The 19125-nt window shown below is 40.3% G+C and overlaps 2 protein-coding genes across 5 annotated transcripts in view; both read right to left on the bottom strand.

Annotated features, from left to right (window-relative positions):
• Window positions 1–1472, bottom strand: part of ELMOD3 (ELMO domain containing 3) — a 45539-nt gene extending 44067 nt beyond the window's left edge. The window contains exon 1 of one of the 2 annotated variants that reach the window (XM_063448528.1): window positions 1413–1472. The gene's annotated coding sequence lies outside the window, so the exon portion shown is untranslated. The remainder of the gene's footprint in view (window positions 1–1412) is intronic. The other variant, XM_063448527.1, reaches the window with a different exon arrangement.
• A 4185-nt stretch (window positions 1473–5657) lies between these two features.
• The window catches only part of DBNL (drebrin like), a 40351-nt gene continuing 26883 nt past the window's right edge, over window positions 5658–19125 (bottom strand). For 2 of the 3 annotated variants that reach the window (XM_063448524.1, XM_063448525.1), the window contains exon 13: window positions 5659–7107. In XM_063448524.1, the coding sequence (XP_063304594.1) occupies window positions 6968–7107 (140 nt within the window). In that variant the 3' untranslated portion in view covers window positions 5659–6967. Of the gene's footprint in view, window positions 7108–19125 lie in introns of all 3 variants that reach the window. The other variant, XM_063448526.1, reaches the window with a different exon arrangement.

Below are 19125 nucleotides of genomic sequence, written 5' to 3'. Positions count from 1 at the left end.
GTTTCTAAACATTTATGGTTTCACTTTAAATCCTCAGAGTTTTGGTTAATGCAGCTTAGCTGCTAAGTCATAGTTAGAGAAAATGGCAGGGTAAACCCTTTCACTGGATGGCGCCGATTGCAGAATATGGGCAATGTATGGGCAGAAAAAATAAATATATGTTCAGCTAGGAGTAGGCATTATAAATTTGAGATGATTAACCTGTGCCATGTCAGAAGGTGTGAAAAGTTCTAGCCCCAAAGACACTGAACTGAGCTGCTCCGGGCGAGAATAGTACCTTCCATTTACTGTTCACTCGCAAACAGAAGAGGCGCGGGAATGTCTGTACTCACGAGGCACCTTTAACTACACTCGCGGGTATGCCTGTATGTATTTTGATTGGGTTGGAATTTTAGTGAAATTCCAACGCAGTTAATAAGAGTATTTCATAAAGATTTTATCTGTATGAAACACTCATTTTGCAAGGGGTGGTTGGGGGCAGGGATGACCGTGCTACTTTAAAGTTGAATAGATTAATTTGATAAATAATTTCTATGCAGCTATTTGGGTCTACAGTTTCAAATTTGGTTTTGAAGGAGACTAGGAAATGCCTTTTTTACAAATATATTTTAACTTGCAATGTAAGTTACTTGTGTTTTTTCCTGTGACTTCTAGTAAGCAGAGATAAAACTGTGAACTTGCAGTACAGTCCAGATTTTTGGCTTGCTGCTCTTCTGTTAATAATTGTTTCAATGCAAAGTGTAATGCCTATCAGTGTACAGTGGCGCATGTAATTAGGCTTTAACTTGGACAATAGCAGCTCTATTCAAGGTAATGGATTAACTTGCACAATGACAAAAACGTCTAATTGGTCTCAAATGATGGCCTGCAAATGGGGTGAGAGAAGTCAGTATCCATGTGCAGTCACACAGGGCTCCATGCCAACTACTTATACATATGATGCCAATGCCAACCATGCCAGCAGTCAGTAACATGATGCTCTATTTAGGGGGTACTTTTATCACAGCTAGGGTGATTCATGCTATGTAAATAATTAACCAGTAAGTTACCACTGGTTGGGATTTTTATATGTCTTACAATTTGGCATTCTAATGCTAAACTCAGATATATTGCAGGGGTTTCAGAAGAGGAGCAGGTATGCCTGTATCATGCCCCACCCTGGCATCAGATAGAATCTATATACATACTGTATTAGATTCTAAGAACATGGAACATTCTTTATAGAACAAGGTACATAATGTTAAGTAAACACTATATGTTCAATACCAGAACCTGCATGGGAATGGAATGGGCAGTTACATAGCACTGCAGCTGGCCCGGACTACACTTCCCATAATGCTCGGTTTCCTCCCCTCAGCAGGTAATATCAGGGCTATGAGAGCACAGTGCGCGGACACAATCTCTGCCATTACCTTTGGCTACTCAACACCTCCAATCTCAGCGGCCATTAGCATCTCGATTCCTGGCAACGGCGTGGCGCAATGCATGCTAGGATAGGTAGTTCACAGAAAAGCAGATCCGCGAACTCGCGCGCCAATAGAGCGCAGAGTGAAAAACCACATCTCCCGGCATGCATCGGGCCCCAGCCAACACTGCAGAGTCTTATCAAGACTACACTTCCCTTGGTTCTAGATGTAGCGCTTATAACCCGCACCGTCTGACTGGATGGGAGAGGCGGGAGCAGTAAATGCTCTGAGCTAGGGCAGTATAGGAACCTGGTTACCATGGCGACAGGTGCCCACTCTGCCCAGCTCCAAATTGATGCCTGGATGGGACATCGCTCCGGGTATCATCTCAGCTCCCACTGAACTCGGGGAGGAATCCACTCCAGCCCTCACAATGACAAAAAAATAAACACACAAATAGTAAAGAGTGTATTTGTGAGATTGTGGCTGAGTGTGGGCATATTGTATATCTATGTATATTCTGTGTGTAGGACAGTTATTGTGTATGTATGGGAAGGAACTTCTTTAGCACAGCCATAGCCACTTTGCCTCAGTTTTTCTATTCGTTTTTAATTCAGGAACATTTGGAGTTCAGTAAATTAGTCTGCTAATGAATTTCAAAATTTAGGCTAAAATTAAAAAACTGAAAATAACTGAACTCGGAAAATTATTCCAGTGTTATTTTATTCTAAAATTGTAATTTTCTGACAATTCACGCTTGAATAGCTTATTAAGGTGATGAGTTACGCCTACTCTTTTTAAAGGACCACTATAGGCACCCGGACCCTCTAGTTTTAACCCTGCATCTGAAAACATAGCAATGTTTACACTGAGGGTTAATCCAGCCTCTTGTGGCTGTCTCACTGACAGCCACTAGAGGCGCTTCCACGATTCTCACTGTGAGAAGACGCTGGACGTCCATAGGAAAGCATTGAGTAATGCTTTCCTAAGAGCAGTTTGAATGCGCGCGCGGCTCTTGGGCATTCAGATCTGACGTCTGCAGAGGGAGAAGAGTTCCCCAGTGCTGGAGAAAGGTAAGTGGCTGAAGGTGTTTTAATCCCCTCAGCCCAGCGGGAGGGGGGGACTTTATGACCCTATAGTGCCAGGAAAACAAGTTTGTTTTCCTGGCACTATAGTGGTCCTTTAATCAAAACTGGATTTTAATTCAGAATGTCCCATTTGGACATTACTGATTAGTTCCCTCCCCCTCTTATAATGCTATAAAATGAAGAAAAATCTTAGCTGGAATTAAGCACCAGGGCCAGGCTCCCCCAAAGCATCATCCACCGTCACAGCCTCCCTCGCATCCAATCTTTGATTGGACAGTTATCCCCAGCTCTGAGCACATGCTCTGAGCCAAATGGAGGGTAGTCAGAGGGAGGAGAAACGGGAAACAAAAATATCAAGGAATAAAGGAAATGCAGGGAGGGCTGAATGAAAGAAGGGAGCACTGTACACACTGACATACATACTTTTTGCACAGATTTAACATTAGGCAATCTGGAACATAGTTTTGGGATGCCCAAGTCACGTGTACCAGGGGTGTAATTAGCCCCAAACACAAATGTGAAAATATCACTGTATGTGCATTGTTTCAAGCATTTCACATAAATAATTGTATTTTTTTTTAAACTATGAAAATAAAGATGGTCAAAAAATAAATAAATATCTTCTATCTTGCAGCACATCGGTTGAGGACCATGGAGCAGGTTTCCTGCTTAACCCCTTAAGGACCAAACTTCTGGAATAAAAGGGAATCATGACGTGTCAGACATGTCATGTGTCCTTAAGGGGTTAAAGGAACACTATAGGAACATAAACATGTATTCCTGACCCAGTAGGGATAAAACCACCATCTAGGCCCCCTCTTGCCTCACTAAATATAGTAAAATCTTACTTGTATTCAAGTCTGCAGCTGTAGGCTCTGCCCCCATCGTCCTCTGACCTGCCTGCTGTCTACAGCCATCATAAGCCGTGGTCTGAGCCAATTACAATGCTTCCCCATAAGATTGGCTGAGACTGTCAACGAGGCAGTTTATGGGTAGAGCCAGCACAAGTCAAATATAGCCCTGGCCAATCAGCATCTCCTTATAGAGATGAATTTAATCAATGTATCGCTATGAGAAAATATCAGTGTCTCCATGATGAGGGTGGAGACACTGAATGGCAGTGCTGCTCACTGTGCAACACTGCCCCAGGAAGCACCTCTAGCAGCCATCTAAGGAGTGGCCAGTGGAGATATCACTAGGCTGTAATGTAAACACTGCATTGATTCTACTCACCAGAACAAATACAATAAGCTGTAGTTGTTCTGGTGACTATAGTGTCCCTTTAAGAAGAAGGTGTCTTTATACATCTTTAACTCCCATTATTTCTGCCATTCGGGTTAGAGGGGTGTTGTTCCCAGCTCTATAAACATTTAAGAGCTGGCGTGAGGAAAATAAGAGGAATTTATGGGTTCTCCTGTTCACTGAAGTGTCTGGGGGACCACGGTTTAACCCTTTTGAAAGCCAGTCTAGTGATGCTGGTGAAGATTATGCTGAAACAGAAGTTGGAGATTGAGAATTTTAGATAGATGTGCTTTTGTTTTAGCCACCAATATGTAGTGGACATTTTACCTGATAAGTTGTTTTTTTTTTGGGGGGGGGGGTTAAACGCACACACCCACAAGTGACATTGCCATGTTAAGATTGTGCTCCAACGTTTTACTTCAGGCTACTTCATTATAGCATTTTTTTCCTTGAACCTTTCTAATAGTACCATCAGGCATCTCTTGATGTAGACATATGGGCCACGTACTAACAAGTTTAACAGTAACCAGTGTTTTGTCAGAGATATTGCATACTTCAAGATGATCTATACAAAACACATATTAGTTTTAATATTAAGTAGAAATTCACTGGTAATACAGGAACGTTAACAGTATTTAATAGTAAAATAGGCGTTTTAATTATGTGTCCAGAAATGTACATTAAAATCCCATTATCAAATGTAATGAAACATTCTCAGAATATTTATTAAATCCCACACCCCTCCCTGCCCCTCCACCCACCCCCCCAAAAAATAAGAGAATGCAGATTTTAATACAAAGTCTTTATTTCCAATTTCAATGATTTTAAAATAAAAAGATCCAGCATGGTAATCGTGATTTCACATACAACGGAATTTTCTTAATCCTTGAAATAATGGCCCCACAGAGGTTTCACAGGTTAAGATCTTAAGACAGCAAAGTTAATTTTTCGAGTCCCCAAGTGAACCACCAACTTAGTGATGAATATGTAGGCTTATCTTCGGGGGAAAATGCAACTTTCTTTAGAGGTGTAATTTATATTAGAACATTTTGTGAAATTAAGGTCAGGCAGGTTTCCTTAAATGGAGGGAAGACTGGGGAAAATGGTTTCCAAAAATTAAAATCGAGAAGCACTATATCCGCCACCACTTTTACTTAGCAGAACAGAAAAAAAAACAGTATAAGTTTAGTCTTAATGATTGCACTTAAAAAGTTACGAGTGGTAGTGGAGACCACAGAACATACAGAGATCTTGAGCATGGTCTAACAGCAGATTAGTGGACCTTGAGTCTTAGCGGACTTGTTCTGCAAGCTAAGCTGGACAATATACTGTCTTAGACAAAGGCCATCATGCATATCTTATAGTCCACCTCCCCCAGACCGGCTAAGGTTGCTTATGTTTTTTATTATATTATATATATCTATCATCAAGTTGTCCAAAACATCATCCGTTCTCTGAACCTTGTGGTAAGAAAGTAACTCCCAAAGCACATAAGTATTACAACTAAGTAGTATGCCTGTAAGATAAATACAGTGTAGCAAAACGAAGAAACAACTACATTAAATGTAAAAATTTACTAAGTGTTAAATTATAATGAAGCATTTGTGGAATAATCCAGGCACCATAATAACTTCATTGGAATTAAGTTGTTATGGTGCGAGTAGGTCCCAGAGTGCTGTCTTACCTCAAGGGTGTAAACTTTTAACAAACAGTTTAACCCCCTAGTCTTGAACCTGGGCCTCTCAGCTCTGCCCAGCTACTTCCATTGCAGTACAGGACATGAATCAGGAAGCATCAGGGAGCAACAAATAGGCTTAGATTAGTAGCACCCCATTAACCATTGGAATGAGAAACGTATGTATTTTTCTCACTCTATTTTGTGAATGGGGAGCTACTGGTAGGATGAGAGTGTCAGCTGATGTTCTCAGATTCAAGTCTTGGACTGCAACAGGAGTAGATGGGCAGAGCCGGATTAAAGACTTTAGGGTTAAAACCATCCGAGGACCTCCTTTTACTATAAAAACTTCATTATGGTTGAGTTATGGTTCCTGAACTGTCCATTTTTAAGCTTTGGGGCATCCTTCTATAACAGAATTAAGCAACCTTCAGCACTCCAGATGTTGCAGAAGGTTTACATCTCCCATATTTCTCTTACAGCAATATGTCCAGCAAAGCATCAGGGGAGATGTAGTCCACAACAGCTGGAGTTGTAGAAACTGAATATATTGGTCCTTACTGGTCCTATGCATGTAGGTTGAAGGTCATAAACACTGCACATTGTAACATAATTGGTTTGCTTTCTTTCTTATTTTCCTAGAAGTCTATAATATCTTTTACTCTTCGCCAAGCATGAACATAATCTTATTTTGGCTGTTACTGGAACCTGGAGCATATGATTTCACCTTCAAACTGTAGTTATGGCTCAAATGTACATTAATTATAAAGGATTTGCATTCACTAAAAGGAGAGGTGGCTTACAATCTGATCACCTATCCTGCAACATACATTAGGGCTAAATATGGCTGGACAATAGATTCAGCATAAGTAAATATAGGGCCATTGAAGTCTGACCTCAGTTCATGAACTTGGAGGACATTTGCAGGCATCTGAGTTCAGCTCCTCAGCCAAGATCCTGATGGATTTAGAGACGTCTCAAAACATTAAGCATTTATTTTTAAGTCTGTGCTGAAACTAGTTTGTGAAGAAACACTTTGGGGAAAAAGATTAGTGGAAGACATTATGCTGTTAGGAAGCTGTGGGAGCCAGTGTTCCCAAAAACACAAGGTGTGGAAAGACTGCAGATTAGTAGAGATGGCATGGAGAGACAGAAGTAGACTATTGAGACCCTCATAGATTGTGGCACAATGAATAAAAACACAGTATTAGGTCCTGAACCCTTCCTATTAGAGGTCACAGCAAAAAAAGAAAACTGCACGGTATATTTGAACACTGCAGGCTATGTCAATGATTTCTGGAAGGATTTAAGTCACATTTTAGTCAATCTCTGTGGTCCCAAAATGAACATAACAATGCAGGTACAAATATACCTACACGTGGCTTGTAGACATTTATGCAAACAAACTGGCTGTATGCCTCACAGTTAAACACAGATAATTACATTAAGTCATTTTCTTGTGGTTACAACCCAAATATGAGAATTGTTTCAGTGCATGAGGAGTCCCTGTTTTCAAGATCTCTTGTTCTGCTGGGTCCCCACTAGTTATGCCATGTTCACTCTAGCAGCTCTACATAGTTAGCAGGAAACATGCCGTAGTGGCCGTTGGGTCCATAACCACGCCACCAGCCCTCATCTATCATCTCGATATGAGTGATAAGGTCATCTGGATCAAATGAGATCTCTGTGTCATCAGCTGTAAGGTACCAAACAGAAAGATCATATTCAAGTAAAAAGCATCATCTTTTTCACCAAACAGTAAGCACCACAAAACCAGAATGCAAAAATGTAAGCTAAAATTGCATTACTGAGAATTTACAGTTTGTGTACTAAATCTTAAATCTTTTTATATAAGAGCTTTCAAGCAATTTAACCAAGTCAGGAGCTGATTAAATGATTATCTAACAAGAAGGGACACACTGCATGGAAATTGACTTTTGTATTGCATTATAGACTGTAACTAAGAGGTCTGATCAGTTTGTTTAAAAAGTTGGAAATTACTATTAATTATAAACTGAAAACATTCTGCAGCACTGTACACTAGGAAATACAAGACAAACATTTAATAAAGAGAAAACATGTAACACATACGTAAACAGTAGGCCAAGAGAGCCCTGCTCAAACAAACTAACAATCAAAGGGATGTCACTGTTTTAGCTAAATAACTGCAAAGATTAAGGAGCGTTCCTTTCTGATTTCGTAGGGACTATATATTAAATACTACAGCAAAGTTCTGAAAATGAAGCAATATTTACAGAAACCAATGAAATGCTCTGAAAAAATTACTCTTTTAGATTCTCAAAATTGCTCTTTATACATAACCTTCAAATCTACCGATAAGGTTTGCATGTGGTACTGCAGAATATATTTCAATGTTTAATAAAACAAAACATTATTAAAATAGTTTTTCTACCACCCCAACATGATGGCCAGGAAAAAAAATATATTTTAGAACTCAGATTGGCTTTTGAGTTGTTTATTATGAGACTTTGGCATTCGAGAGAGAAAGAAGCTGTGGCCTAAACAAACAAGCAGACATTCTAGAACATTGCATGGTCTGTTGGTTTTGTATTGAGTGACACATTCACACTGAAAAGAATCTCTTCTCCTTCTTCAATAAGCTAGCCTATTAACACGTCTCTGCTCTTAAGTAAGAAAATCTGCCCTGTTCTGCCCACTAAGCAGATGTCTTGTATATATTTTCTGATTCAGCTAAAATGTAAAAAAAGGATTGCTTCTTTTACTTATAGTTGACACAAGGGTATACACATACTATTTTCATTGATTTTGCAAAGGCCCTTGACATAGTAGACCACGACATTCTACTGCACAAACTAAAAACCTCAGGTATTGGTGATTGTCCGCTAACCTGGTTTCGATCATATGTATCGGATCGCTCGCAATATGTGTCCATTTCTGACAGCAACTCCTTCCCACCCCTAGTCACGTGTGGTGTTCCCCAAGGTTCCATTTTCGGCATCCTGCTATCCACATTATTTATAAATGATCTGCCAATCCTCAAATGTACACATGTATGCAGACGACACAGTAATCTATGCAAGCAAATCCAATCTACCGCAGCTTGAGACTGTGCTCCAAGACCAGTTTACAGAGGTACAAAAGTGGATCACAAAAAACAACCTCTTCCTAACCCCTGACAAAACTGTCACAATGATCTTTGGAACAGTACCTAAATTATACAAATTACACAATTCCAACCTATCCATCAAAACTAAATCAAATAGCACACTGGCCGCAGTCCACTCTTTCAAATACTTGGGTATGTTGTTAGACCCCAATCTATCGTTTGGCCTCCACATTGGCATCTAAACTGTATCCAAAACTAGTTTAAGAGCTTTTCTGGGAAGCTCCCACCCTACACCTGAGCAGAATGCTCTCCTCAGCTGTTTCCACCTCATATAACCTCAATACAAAAAGAAAGCAGTCGGATCCTCCTTTTCCTACAGAGCGCCGCAATTATGGAACGACCTCCCGCACACTCTCAAATCTTCCCCAAGCCTAAAGTCTTTTAAGAGATCCCTCTCTACATACCTCAAAACAGAATGCACGTGTTATGGTTGATTATATAATTCCAACCTGTTCTATATTTAATGTTGTATATATTGTGAATTAATATTGTTTTTGTATTTTATTATACCCTATTGTATCAATGCAATATTTTGTGGACGCAGGACATACATGAAAACGAGAGAAATCTCAATGTATCTTTCTTGGTAAAATATTTCATAAAAAATAAACAAAAAAAGACGTGGTTTCGCAAAACAACTTGCTTAAAGGACCACTATAGGCACCCAGACCACTTCAGCTTAATGAAGTGGTCTGGGTGCCAGGTCCATCTAGGATTAACCCTTTCTGCTGTAAACATTGCAGTTTCAGAGAAACTCCTATATTTACCTATGGGTTAATCCAGCCTTTAGTGGCTGTCTCATTGACAGCCGCTAGAGGCGCTTCTCACAGTGATTTTCACAATGAGAAGACGCCAGTGTCCATAGGAAAGCATTGAGAATGCTTTCCTATGGACTGACTGAATGCGCGTGCGGCTCTTGCCGCGCATGTGCATTCAGCCAATGACGGGGAAAGGAGGCGGAGAGTCCCCACCGCCGAGGGAGCCCGGCGCTGGAGAAAGGCAAGTGTTTAACCCCTTCCTCACCCCAGAGCCTGGTGGGAGGGGGGACCTAGAGACCCTATAGTGCCAGGAAAATGAGTAGGTTTTCCTGGCACTATAGTGGTCCTTTAAAAAGCTAAATTAAAGAGACACTTCGAACACCATAACAACTTCAGCTTAATGAATCTGTTTATTGTATTGGTAATGCCACAGTATCACTGATCTCAGTCATATACAGATTTTAAAACTCCACGCACACAAAAAAGCAGCATATTTTGTGTGTACACACTATTCCCTGATTTGTATTTTGTATATATTTTGGTCTTTATGATAGCACCACTGCTAAATGCATGTTCTGGGTGTGCTACCAATTCCCTTTTTTCTTTTTAGTAGTTAAATTACTGTTTATGCAGCCTATTTTTAAAAGTTCCCTTATTGCACAATGTATTTCATTTGGAAGTTATATCCGGCTTCGTTAATCATTCACTGGTGACCCTTAGTTGGGCTGTGAACTGGGACAATAGCAACATTCAACTCTTTCAGGTAATGAATTGATTTGCACTACACAATGACAACAGCAACTTCTAACTGGTCTCAAATGATGGCCTACAAAAGGGACAAGAATTTTCTGTTGACACCCAACCGCATTGGTTAAGTGGTAAAAAAAAAAAAAAAAAAAAAAAAATTAAAACCACATTGTTGTACAAAGAGTTGCTAAATAAGATAATGAGTAGGCTAGCCTGGGTAAAAGGCCTGTTACAGGGTACATTTTATTTAAATCAGCATGTGAAGGGTTACGGCAAGGACCATGACCACTTCAGTTATTTGAAGTGGTCATGGTGCCTGTAGTTTGTATGTACAGCTCTGCAGAAGCCAGATGTCATCACTGGCTAGAGAGGAGCCAAGCAGGAACCACGGTAAGAAGGCAAACCTTTGTAGTGATGATACCAGGAGTGAAATATGGAAAAAGTGCTCTGTGCTATAAGGCGCTTAAATAAGATCAAGTGCTTTCAAATGTAGCAGCTTCTACACATAAAATAGGAACTCCTCAATCCTACTACAATCTAATACAAAAACCACTATTAAACAAATGATAATAGGGTAAAGTATGTAGCGCTAAGCCTAAAAAGTGGTCGACACTTACCCCTAAAAGTTAGGGGATTTAAAAGTTGCAGAAAATAACTGTAGGAAATAATGTCAATAAAATATAGTGTAATACAGTAATGACCAATGGCAATATTAGCTCATAATAGGAAGCACTCATGTGGTTTAGAGCCTATTTAGGACTGGCTCTAATCACATCCACTTTTGTGTACTCTGGGTGACTATGGACCCATATTCAGCATTAACCTCAATAAATGGAAATAAAAGAGAGAGAAACAGGGAAGCTTGCCCTGGTGTAGAAATCCTCAGTAAAACAAGGTACAGATAGATTATAGGTTGCTTCTCACCTTGTCAAGAGCCTATGACTTGGCTCTGAGTGTACAGATGAGTGGGTCTTAATTAGAGTGACACTGCCCTTCTTTTCAACAGGATAGATGGTCCACCAGATAGTATGCTATAGTACAATTCACATTTATTTGTAATTTAAAAAATAAAAACAGTTACCAGTAAATACATACAGAGTACTGGTATATAGTCATCCAATTGGCCTGCTTCCTATTATGAGCTAATATTACCACTGGTCATTACTTTATTACACTATATTTTATTTCCATTAGTACCTACAGTTATTATATGCAACTTTTAGGGGTAAGTGTCAACCACTTTTTTAGCGCTACACACTTTACACTATGATACCAGGAGTACCTTGGCCCTTTGTTTTGCAGTGAGCTGCAGCGGTTATAATGTTTAGAGTAACCCGTTAAATCACTAGCCAGTAAGGCTCAATTTCAATAATGATTTTTAAATGTAAAGACTCAATTGCTGATTGTTAATATTTTAGATATTTGCAACTAGATGACGACTACATATTTAAAATAAACCAATATGAAAAGTTATCACAATTGATTTTGTCACTTGCAATAATTTCGTAACTCCAGTTCCCCCAGTGGCATCCAGCCATGGTTTAACACCGTAAGGTAAACCATGCTTTTATGGTGACCGGAATGTTCCTTTTCCTTTGCATGAATATATAGCCTCATGCTACACAACTAATCCCTTAATTTTTAGATTTTTTTTTTTCCATGCAAAAGCATCTTACTTATAAAAAAAAAAAAAAAAAAATTTAAAAAAATCTGATTTTAAGAAAATAATTAGATTTTATTTACAATTACAATTATCAATTTGTATCCGCCCAGACTGTATTCATACACAGTCACACATCTCTCGATGCCAACTCTTTATTCATGTGCTGTCAATGCCAAACACGACAGCATGATGTTAGAATAACATTAAGTTATAGGGGGACTCGTTTTTATCACAGCAAGCATGATTCATGCTGTGTAGATAATCAATAACCGTTACCACTATCTCTGAAGGTAAAATATGAAACCTTTACATTGATTAATATTTGGCATTACTAGGATAACTTAATTACAATATATTGCTATGTTAGGGTTGCCCCATGTATTCAGATTTCAGTAAATGAGTAGGGATGAGCAAGATGTCAAATTCACCAAAACTGCTCAATTAAGCTAATCCTGTTTGCTGCTGGGTATATTCCTTTAAGCTTAAATAAGACAGGTTTCTACTCCTTATCCACTATCTCGTGGCAGAAAAATATTTAGGGTTTATTCAGTAGGTGAAAATCCTAATCACTGGCCTTATGACATATATTAAAGGGACTCTCCAGGCACCCAGACCACTTCTGCCCATTGGAGTGGTCTGGGTGCCAACTCCCACTACCCTTAACCCTGTCTACTAGACAGCCACTAGAGGTCACTTCCTGCTCTATAGCACAGGAAACCTGTGCTAGAGCGTCGCTGGACGTCCTCATGCTGTGTGAGGACCTCCAGCGTCGCACAAATCCCCATAGGAAAGCATTGAAATTCGTTTTCAATGCTTTCCTATGGGGAGACCTAATGCACATCCGCGGCATTGCCGCGCATGCGCATTAGGTCTCCTCGGCCGGTGGGCGGGATCAGTCTCGCCCACCGGCCAACGCAATGGAGAGGAGGAGCGTCGCGGAGGAGGAGACAGCGGCAATGGACATTGCCGCTGCCTCAGGTAAGTGACTGAAGGGGTTTTCACCCCTTCAGTAACCCGGGGTTGGTGGGTGGGAGGGAGAGGGACCCTCCAGTGCAAGGAAAACGGATCGTTTTCCTGGCACTGGAGATTCCCTTTAAGACTCACTACAGCCAGAATCAGAAGATGGTACCTGCAATATTTAAAAAAAATAAAAAAAATAATATCAATACAAAGATAAATTCTAACTTTATTTTTATTAAAACTGTGTGCAGCGGACTCCGGGTAACTCAACTGGTTACCTCTGCTAATTCCTCCTCTCAACCTGACTGGAACCTTTAAAACACTCAAGCATCCATTCCCCCAGTAACTAGACAAGACATAGTTCTGGGAGTTAACTCCTTTTATTCTGGCCACCTACGGCTTTTATGCACAGACCCCTAACATGGGGTCTACAACACAAAATTACAGGGTTTACCTTTGCAGGGTCCTTTGTGCCTGAAAGATAATTGCGTGAGAAAACTATAACTCAATTATCACTCAGGTACAGAAAAAACTACACAACGTATACGATAACCCAAAAGTACCTCCCCCATTATAACCAGGAACCCCACGAAAGTTATATCCCCGGACAGCTCTGCTCTGAGTGTGTAACTTGGCCGTTTGGCAGAATTGGATTGCCACCGGGATAAAGTTTTGACCGACCGGACACGAGGTGGTGGCCCAAAACAGTTCTAGGGAATTAGGTGCCCCGACCGGTCTTCGTTCGGGGGTTCATGTGCGAAAACCATACAAGGGATTCTCTTGCTTTCAAGGAGCGAATGCTCCCCCCATTCGGTAGTCCCCATATCCCAAACATCGTTCGCATAGTTGGTCAGGAAGTAGGACAGGCAGCGGTATAATCTTTACCGGGGTTCGTGCAAGTGCCTAACCGAAAAGGGGTCCAGGCAGTCGATGACCAAGTACCATTGCTTTTAGAAACAAAATGGCCGCCACTCTTTTAACGAACATGTGTATTCGGTTACACAAAATGCTTCCAAGGGGAAGCATTCATTAATTACTTCCCTTGTGGTTTCACACTTAAAGTGCTGGTGTGAACGTTATAATGGGGTACCGGGGTGGTCCTCGTTTGGTAGTCGAATGCAAAGAAGTGTTCGGATACCATAACTCCAGAACGGATAAACCATACACACCATGAAAATAGCGGTATGTTCCTCCGCACTGTGTTACTGTAATGCTTTGATACTAGTCACAACTCCATTGAGGTTGCCATAAAATAATTAATACACCATCAGATTTATTCATTAAAATAAGAATTGAAATATTAATTCAATGTGAATTTCAAATTTAAAACCAAAATAGCAGAACTGGAAACATAGCGGACTTAGAGATATTTCCAGTTTGGCTATATTTACCTTAAATTTAAAATTCACTTTCAATTCTCACTTTAGTGAATAACCCTGTTTGACATTTTAAGACATTTGTGAGGATATGTGGGACTTGCCTCCCCTTTATACGGCAGGATTTACAAACTATAAAATGGTTACTACACGTTACATGTACTATGCGATGGCTTCCAGCCCAACCAGGTATAAACTTTACGTGTGTTAAGATGTTTGGGACATAGAGTGGATACATGAAGGGAAAGTCTGTTTAATGCTCTTACCTAGCTAGGTGGTATCGTTTCACAGAGGAATGACGTGAGCTTGGCCTGTATTACAGTGAAGCCCACAAATAAGGAAGGCATCTAGTGCAGGGGTAGGCAACCTACGGCACTAGTGCCACGTACGGCACTCGAGGTGTCTTTGCACGGCACTCAAGGCTGCTAGAGCCAAACAGGCTCTTTCCTATCAGGAGTCCCAGTAAAACTTCAGATATCTGCTAATACGAAGAGGTGGTGAAGGACAATCCTCAATTTATGCATTGCAGCACATAGAGGAAGTGATCTCAGACCACTTCCTCCCAGCACTTGTAAATGGGAATCCACACTGTAGCAGAGCAGCCTGCAGCTACTGTTGCAGCTCCTATACTTGAGCTATACCTGGTCGTCCCGGTCCCCACTGGAACCTAGGGAAGCTACCCACACTGCTAGATATACACAGAAATGCAGAATAACCCTCCACTCATACAAATAATACGAACAGCCCACACACAAACATACACACAATCCCCACAAACGCAACACCACTAACAATCCACATGCAGCCTCTCACATGCAATACCCCAAACAGCCCCCACACACTACCAACACACAATGTTACATATCCATCCACACACAATTCCAAAAGCAGCCCTCATATACACAGCCCACATTCATATGTATCATACACGATACCACAAACTACTCCTGAACATATACAATATAATAGCTCATATACGCACAAATACAACGATACAAAGCAATTACAGTAAAAATAACAAGCAGAATACGGCAGCATACACACCTCAATTTAAAAAAAATAGGATCGGCACGCTACGGGACATCACAATCCTATATCGGCACAGTGCTGCTAAAAGGTTGCCTACCCCTGATCTAGTGACTTCTATTATGGCTTAGCATAGCCGACACAACACCTCCCACTGGGCATATACCGCAGTTATGAAAGGGAATGTACACCAACTGGACACAAGATGGCACCAAAGCACTGTTAGTAAAATAAGTGAATAACTAGAAATATGCTGATGCAACTGATGAAAATGTGGCAATGAGATGGGGCAGCATTAGCTTTCCCAATTCACTGCCTGACAAGACAGGATGATTGTAACATGGCCATTTTGTGCAGTTTAAAAAAAACAACAAGAACAAATCCCCCCTCCCCCCATTCATTACCCAGGATACATACATCAGCCAGATTATTTATAGCTAAAATACTGGAAGAGCAATGTTTTTTCAATTAATTTCATCTCAACAAACATATGGCAAATAAGATTCATTGAAACCCTTAAAGAACACATACAAGACTCATATGAACCTTTTAATAAAACGTGTAGCCTTTGGTAGTGGTCTGCAAGCACCCAGGACCTTTATCAGGGATAGCAATGGGATTATACTGTCCCGTAGAGATGTCCCGAACAGTTCGCCGGGAACTGTTCGCCGGCGAACATAGCCCCGAACAGTTCGCCGGGAACTGTTCGCCGGCGAACATAGCCCCGAACAGTTCGCCGGGAACTGTTCGCCGGCGAACATAGCTTGTTCGCGGCGGGCGAACATATGCGATGTTCGGTCCGCCCCCTATTCGTCATGGAGGTGGGAGGGTCTGGAAGGGAGGGTCTGCTGCTGATTGGCTGGAATGTGTCTGCTCACTGTGCGGTACAGGGTCAAAGTTTACGCAATGATGACGAATGGGGGGGCGGACCGAGCATCGCATATGTTCGCCCGCCGCGTTCGCCACGAACAAGCTATGTTCACCGGCGAACAAGCTATGTTCGCCCGCGAACTGTTCGGGACATCTCTACTGTCCCGTAATACTAAAGGGTGCCTGTTCTCTCTCTGTAGAAGGGTTATATTCCATCAGAGAATTTTATGTCTGGACTAAAGAGGTGCATCATGATATAACCCACTTGTTAAACCAACTAGGGCCTTCTGAAAAAAAAAAAAACTAATTCTGAAATCACGTTTAACGGAACATTTCTGCTACCTAGCAAAATAGAATTACAATTACAGTTCCCAATTGAGACAATGGAATAGTTGACTGGTCCCTTTCCAGCTGTTACATTAGAACTCCAATGACCTTCAGCCAGCCTATACATTCCTAGCCATCTTATGCCACAGATTTCCTATTTACTAAGTTCCAAGCAGGGACATCAGTGTCATTATTTATTTTCTTCAATTACTTGCTCTGGAGACTTGAAAGACATGCTCTCACAATGCAACAATCAACTCATTTAGAGAACTGATGCAGTATTGTATGGCTCCAGCTGCACCCACTATACTCTCATCACTTTGATACCCAGCTGCTGATTAAATCACACGATGTACATTATTTAAAGTTTTTACCGGACTTTCTTTGCCATATGAAACTAGAGAGAGGATCTGCCTCTTTCTGCACTTTGGCCAGTTAGCTTACTTTCACAAAACAATACTTTTAAAGGGACACTCCAGGTTAGAGCTGACATTCTTTAGAAGAAAATGGAAATATGCTCTTATTAGGAATTCAGAAAAAAAGCCAATAAGCCAGAAGCATATTTAGTTATTGCCTTATCCATTATTTCTTTTGAGAATGAGTGATACATACTGGTTGAAGGAATTGCAACCATTTGTACTAGACTGCTCTACTCTTAAGTAAATCACACTAACAGGAAGATGGGGTGTTCTGATGATTACACAACAGATTTCATTAATCCAGGGCCAGTTAATGTGGTGGCTAATAATCTGACATTCTCTGCATTAAATGTGAGGTGATGTTTATTTGCCAGCAGCCAGTCCAGAAAGAACTTCCAAACACTTATGATATGAATTAGGATATAACCATAAATGCTGTCTAGATGAGAAAATGGAGATTAAGATAAGGGTCAAGTAAAATAGAGGGCATCTGTTCAGATTGAATTCAAAGAAACCAGACTCATTATTGAGGGATTTACATGCACATTCGTGACATCTCAATTCTTATCTGTACATTTGCAAAAATGAATAGCTACATTTAAAATTTGGTCTCAAAAACAACAGCAAGTCACGGAGTATTCACTTTTTTTTATTTTTTGTAGACTGTGCAGGTCCAGAAGCCAAGCCCTCTGCTTTTAATGCACTACACTCTATGTAATGTTTGCTAAGGCTCACAAAACATGATAAGATATGTGATTTTCCAACTTGTTAGGGAAATGTCTCATATTTCTACACATCTAGGTTCATTTACTTATTTTCCGTGGTTTTTAAAAATCTATTCTTAACCAACTTGCATACACTGTTTCAACTAGTTGCTGTGCTAATGATTCCTCTGACACTACTGGGTGAAAGATCACAACAGAAAGCCACTAGATACGGTAAAGGAGTACTTGCATTGCTGTAGAAAAGAGTAAAATACTAGGAAACCAGAAATGTTTCTTCAGAGAGGAAAAGTGCGTGAACGGTACTAATTAAAAAGCACCTTATTGAAGTTATTACTCTACATTCTAAACTAGTCCTGAGGCCTCAACACGGACCTCCTGTTCTAAAAAGCCCTAATACTGCCTTATATTTGTGCCCAAATATTTTTTACGGAAGCTTGCCCCAAAGTCCCATGTATCACATTATCCAAATGAAATAAGGCAAAACAAAATGCGAGCCGGTTAAAAACACCCCAGTACTATTAAATTAACGTGGAGCCAACGCACGTTTTGTCCCACTGCAGGTCAGGCTACGCCAGGCACCATTATTTGTATTGTAATGTTTATTATGGCTGGTTCTCTATTATAACAAGTGTTTATTGGGAGTTAAATAGTATTATATTCTGCAATAGATGTATTTTTGAAATAAGATTTAGTGTGTATTCTTTTTTGCAGCTATTTTAGCCTGTTATCAAAGAAAAACAAATGGATTTTAAACTCAGAGATGAAGGACTAATCTTGTGCTGCTCAGTAAGTAATGCAGTTGTTCTGGCAATCAGCCCAGAAAATACAAGAATGGAAAATGAAATAAAACAAAAATGGAACAAAATGAGGCCAGATGAGTACTGCTTCAAATAACTATAACAACGTAGAGTCAGGAACTGGCATGGCAGAGGAGTAGGTAAATGTTATAGACAGCCAGATGGATTTACCTATAATTATTCGATCATTTGTTTGAATGACTATCAAAATGGCAAAACAGCCATGTTGGAAAGAAAACTCTGCAAATCAGCAATTCAGAGAAATTATCATCTTTACTAAATTTCTGGTCTGGCAGACTCATGGGTTTACATGAGAAGTCGTGAGGCATTTAGCAACAAACCACTCACTCCATTGCTCTCTTTTTCGGAGTAAAAAGATATGCTCCATGCAATATCTTTTTGTCTAGCTGTTTTGCATCACAAGCAATAACAGAGACAAACAAAGTGTATTCTCGGCTATTCAGTGACAACAGATAGTTTCCTACAAATAGTAAAGTCTCCAAAAGCACAGAATATTAAAATGTCTGAAAAAAATGCATGCAACAAAAGTTCATTTCAATAAAGAAAGTAACTTATTATTGTGGTGAGAGCAGTCTTGCGTGAGAGCAGTTTCTACAGAGGTGCATAATACAATTTTCTTTAAGGAGTCATACCCAGGCAACCCATGAGATGAGTCAGATCAGTGAAAGAGGCAACTAAAACAGGGCCATTCCAGTTGGTCCCTGATATACTCAACCAGCCACAGCTATACTTACAGCTTTTGGTCTTTTCTCCCATCACCCATCATCAACAGCAAGTGGAAATTTGGTGCTCTTGATAACATACATGCAAATATGTTAGCCTCCAAACATCCCTCCTATAGGCCTCTCTCGCTCTGAATGCTGATCTCTATAAACTT

This window comes from Pelobates fuscus, chromosome 3 (assembly GCF_036172605.1).
Source record: "Pelobates fuscus isolate aPelFus1 chromosome 3, aPelFus1.pri, whole genome shotgun sequence".
In the NCBI taxonomy this organism is placed as follows: domain Eukaryota; kingdom Metazoa; phylum Chordata; class Amphibia; order Anura; family Pelobatidae; genus Pelobates; species Pelobates fuscus.
Note: the sequence above shows the minus strand (reverse complement) of the source record. Positions and strands in the feature narration are given on the sequence as shown.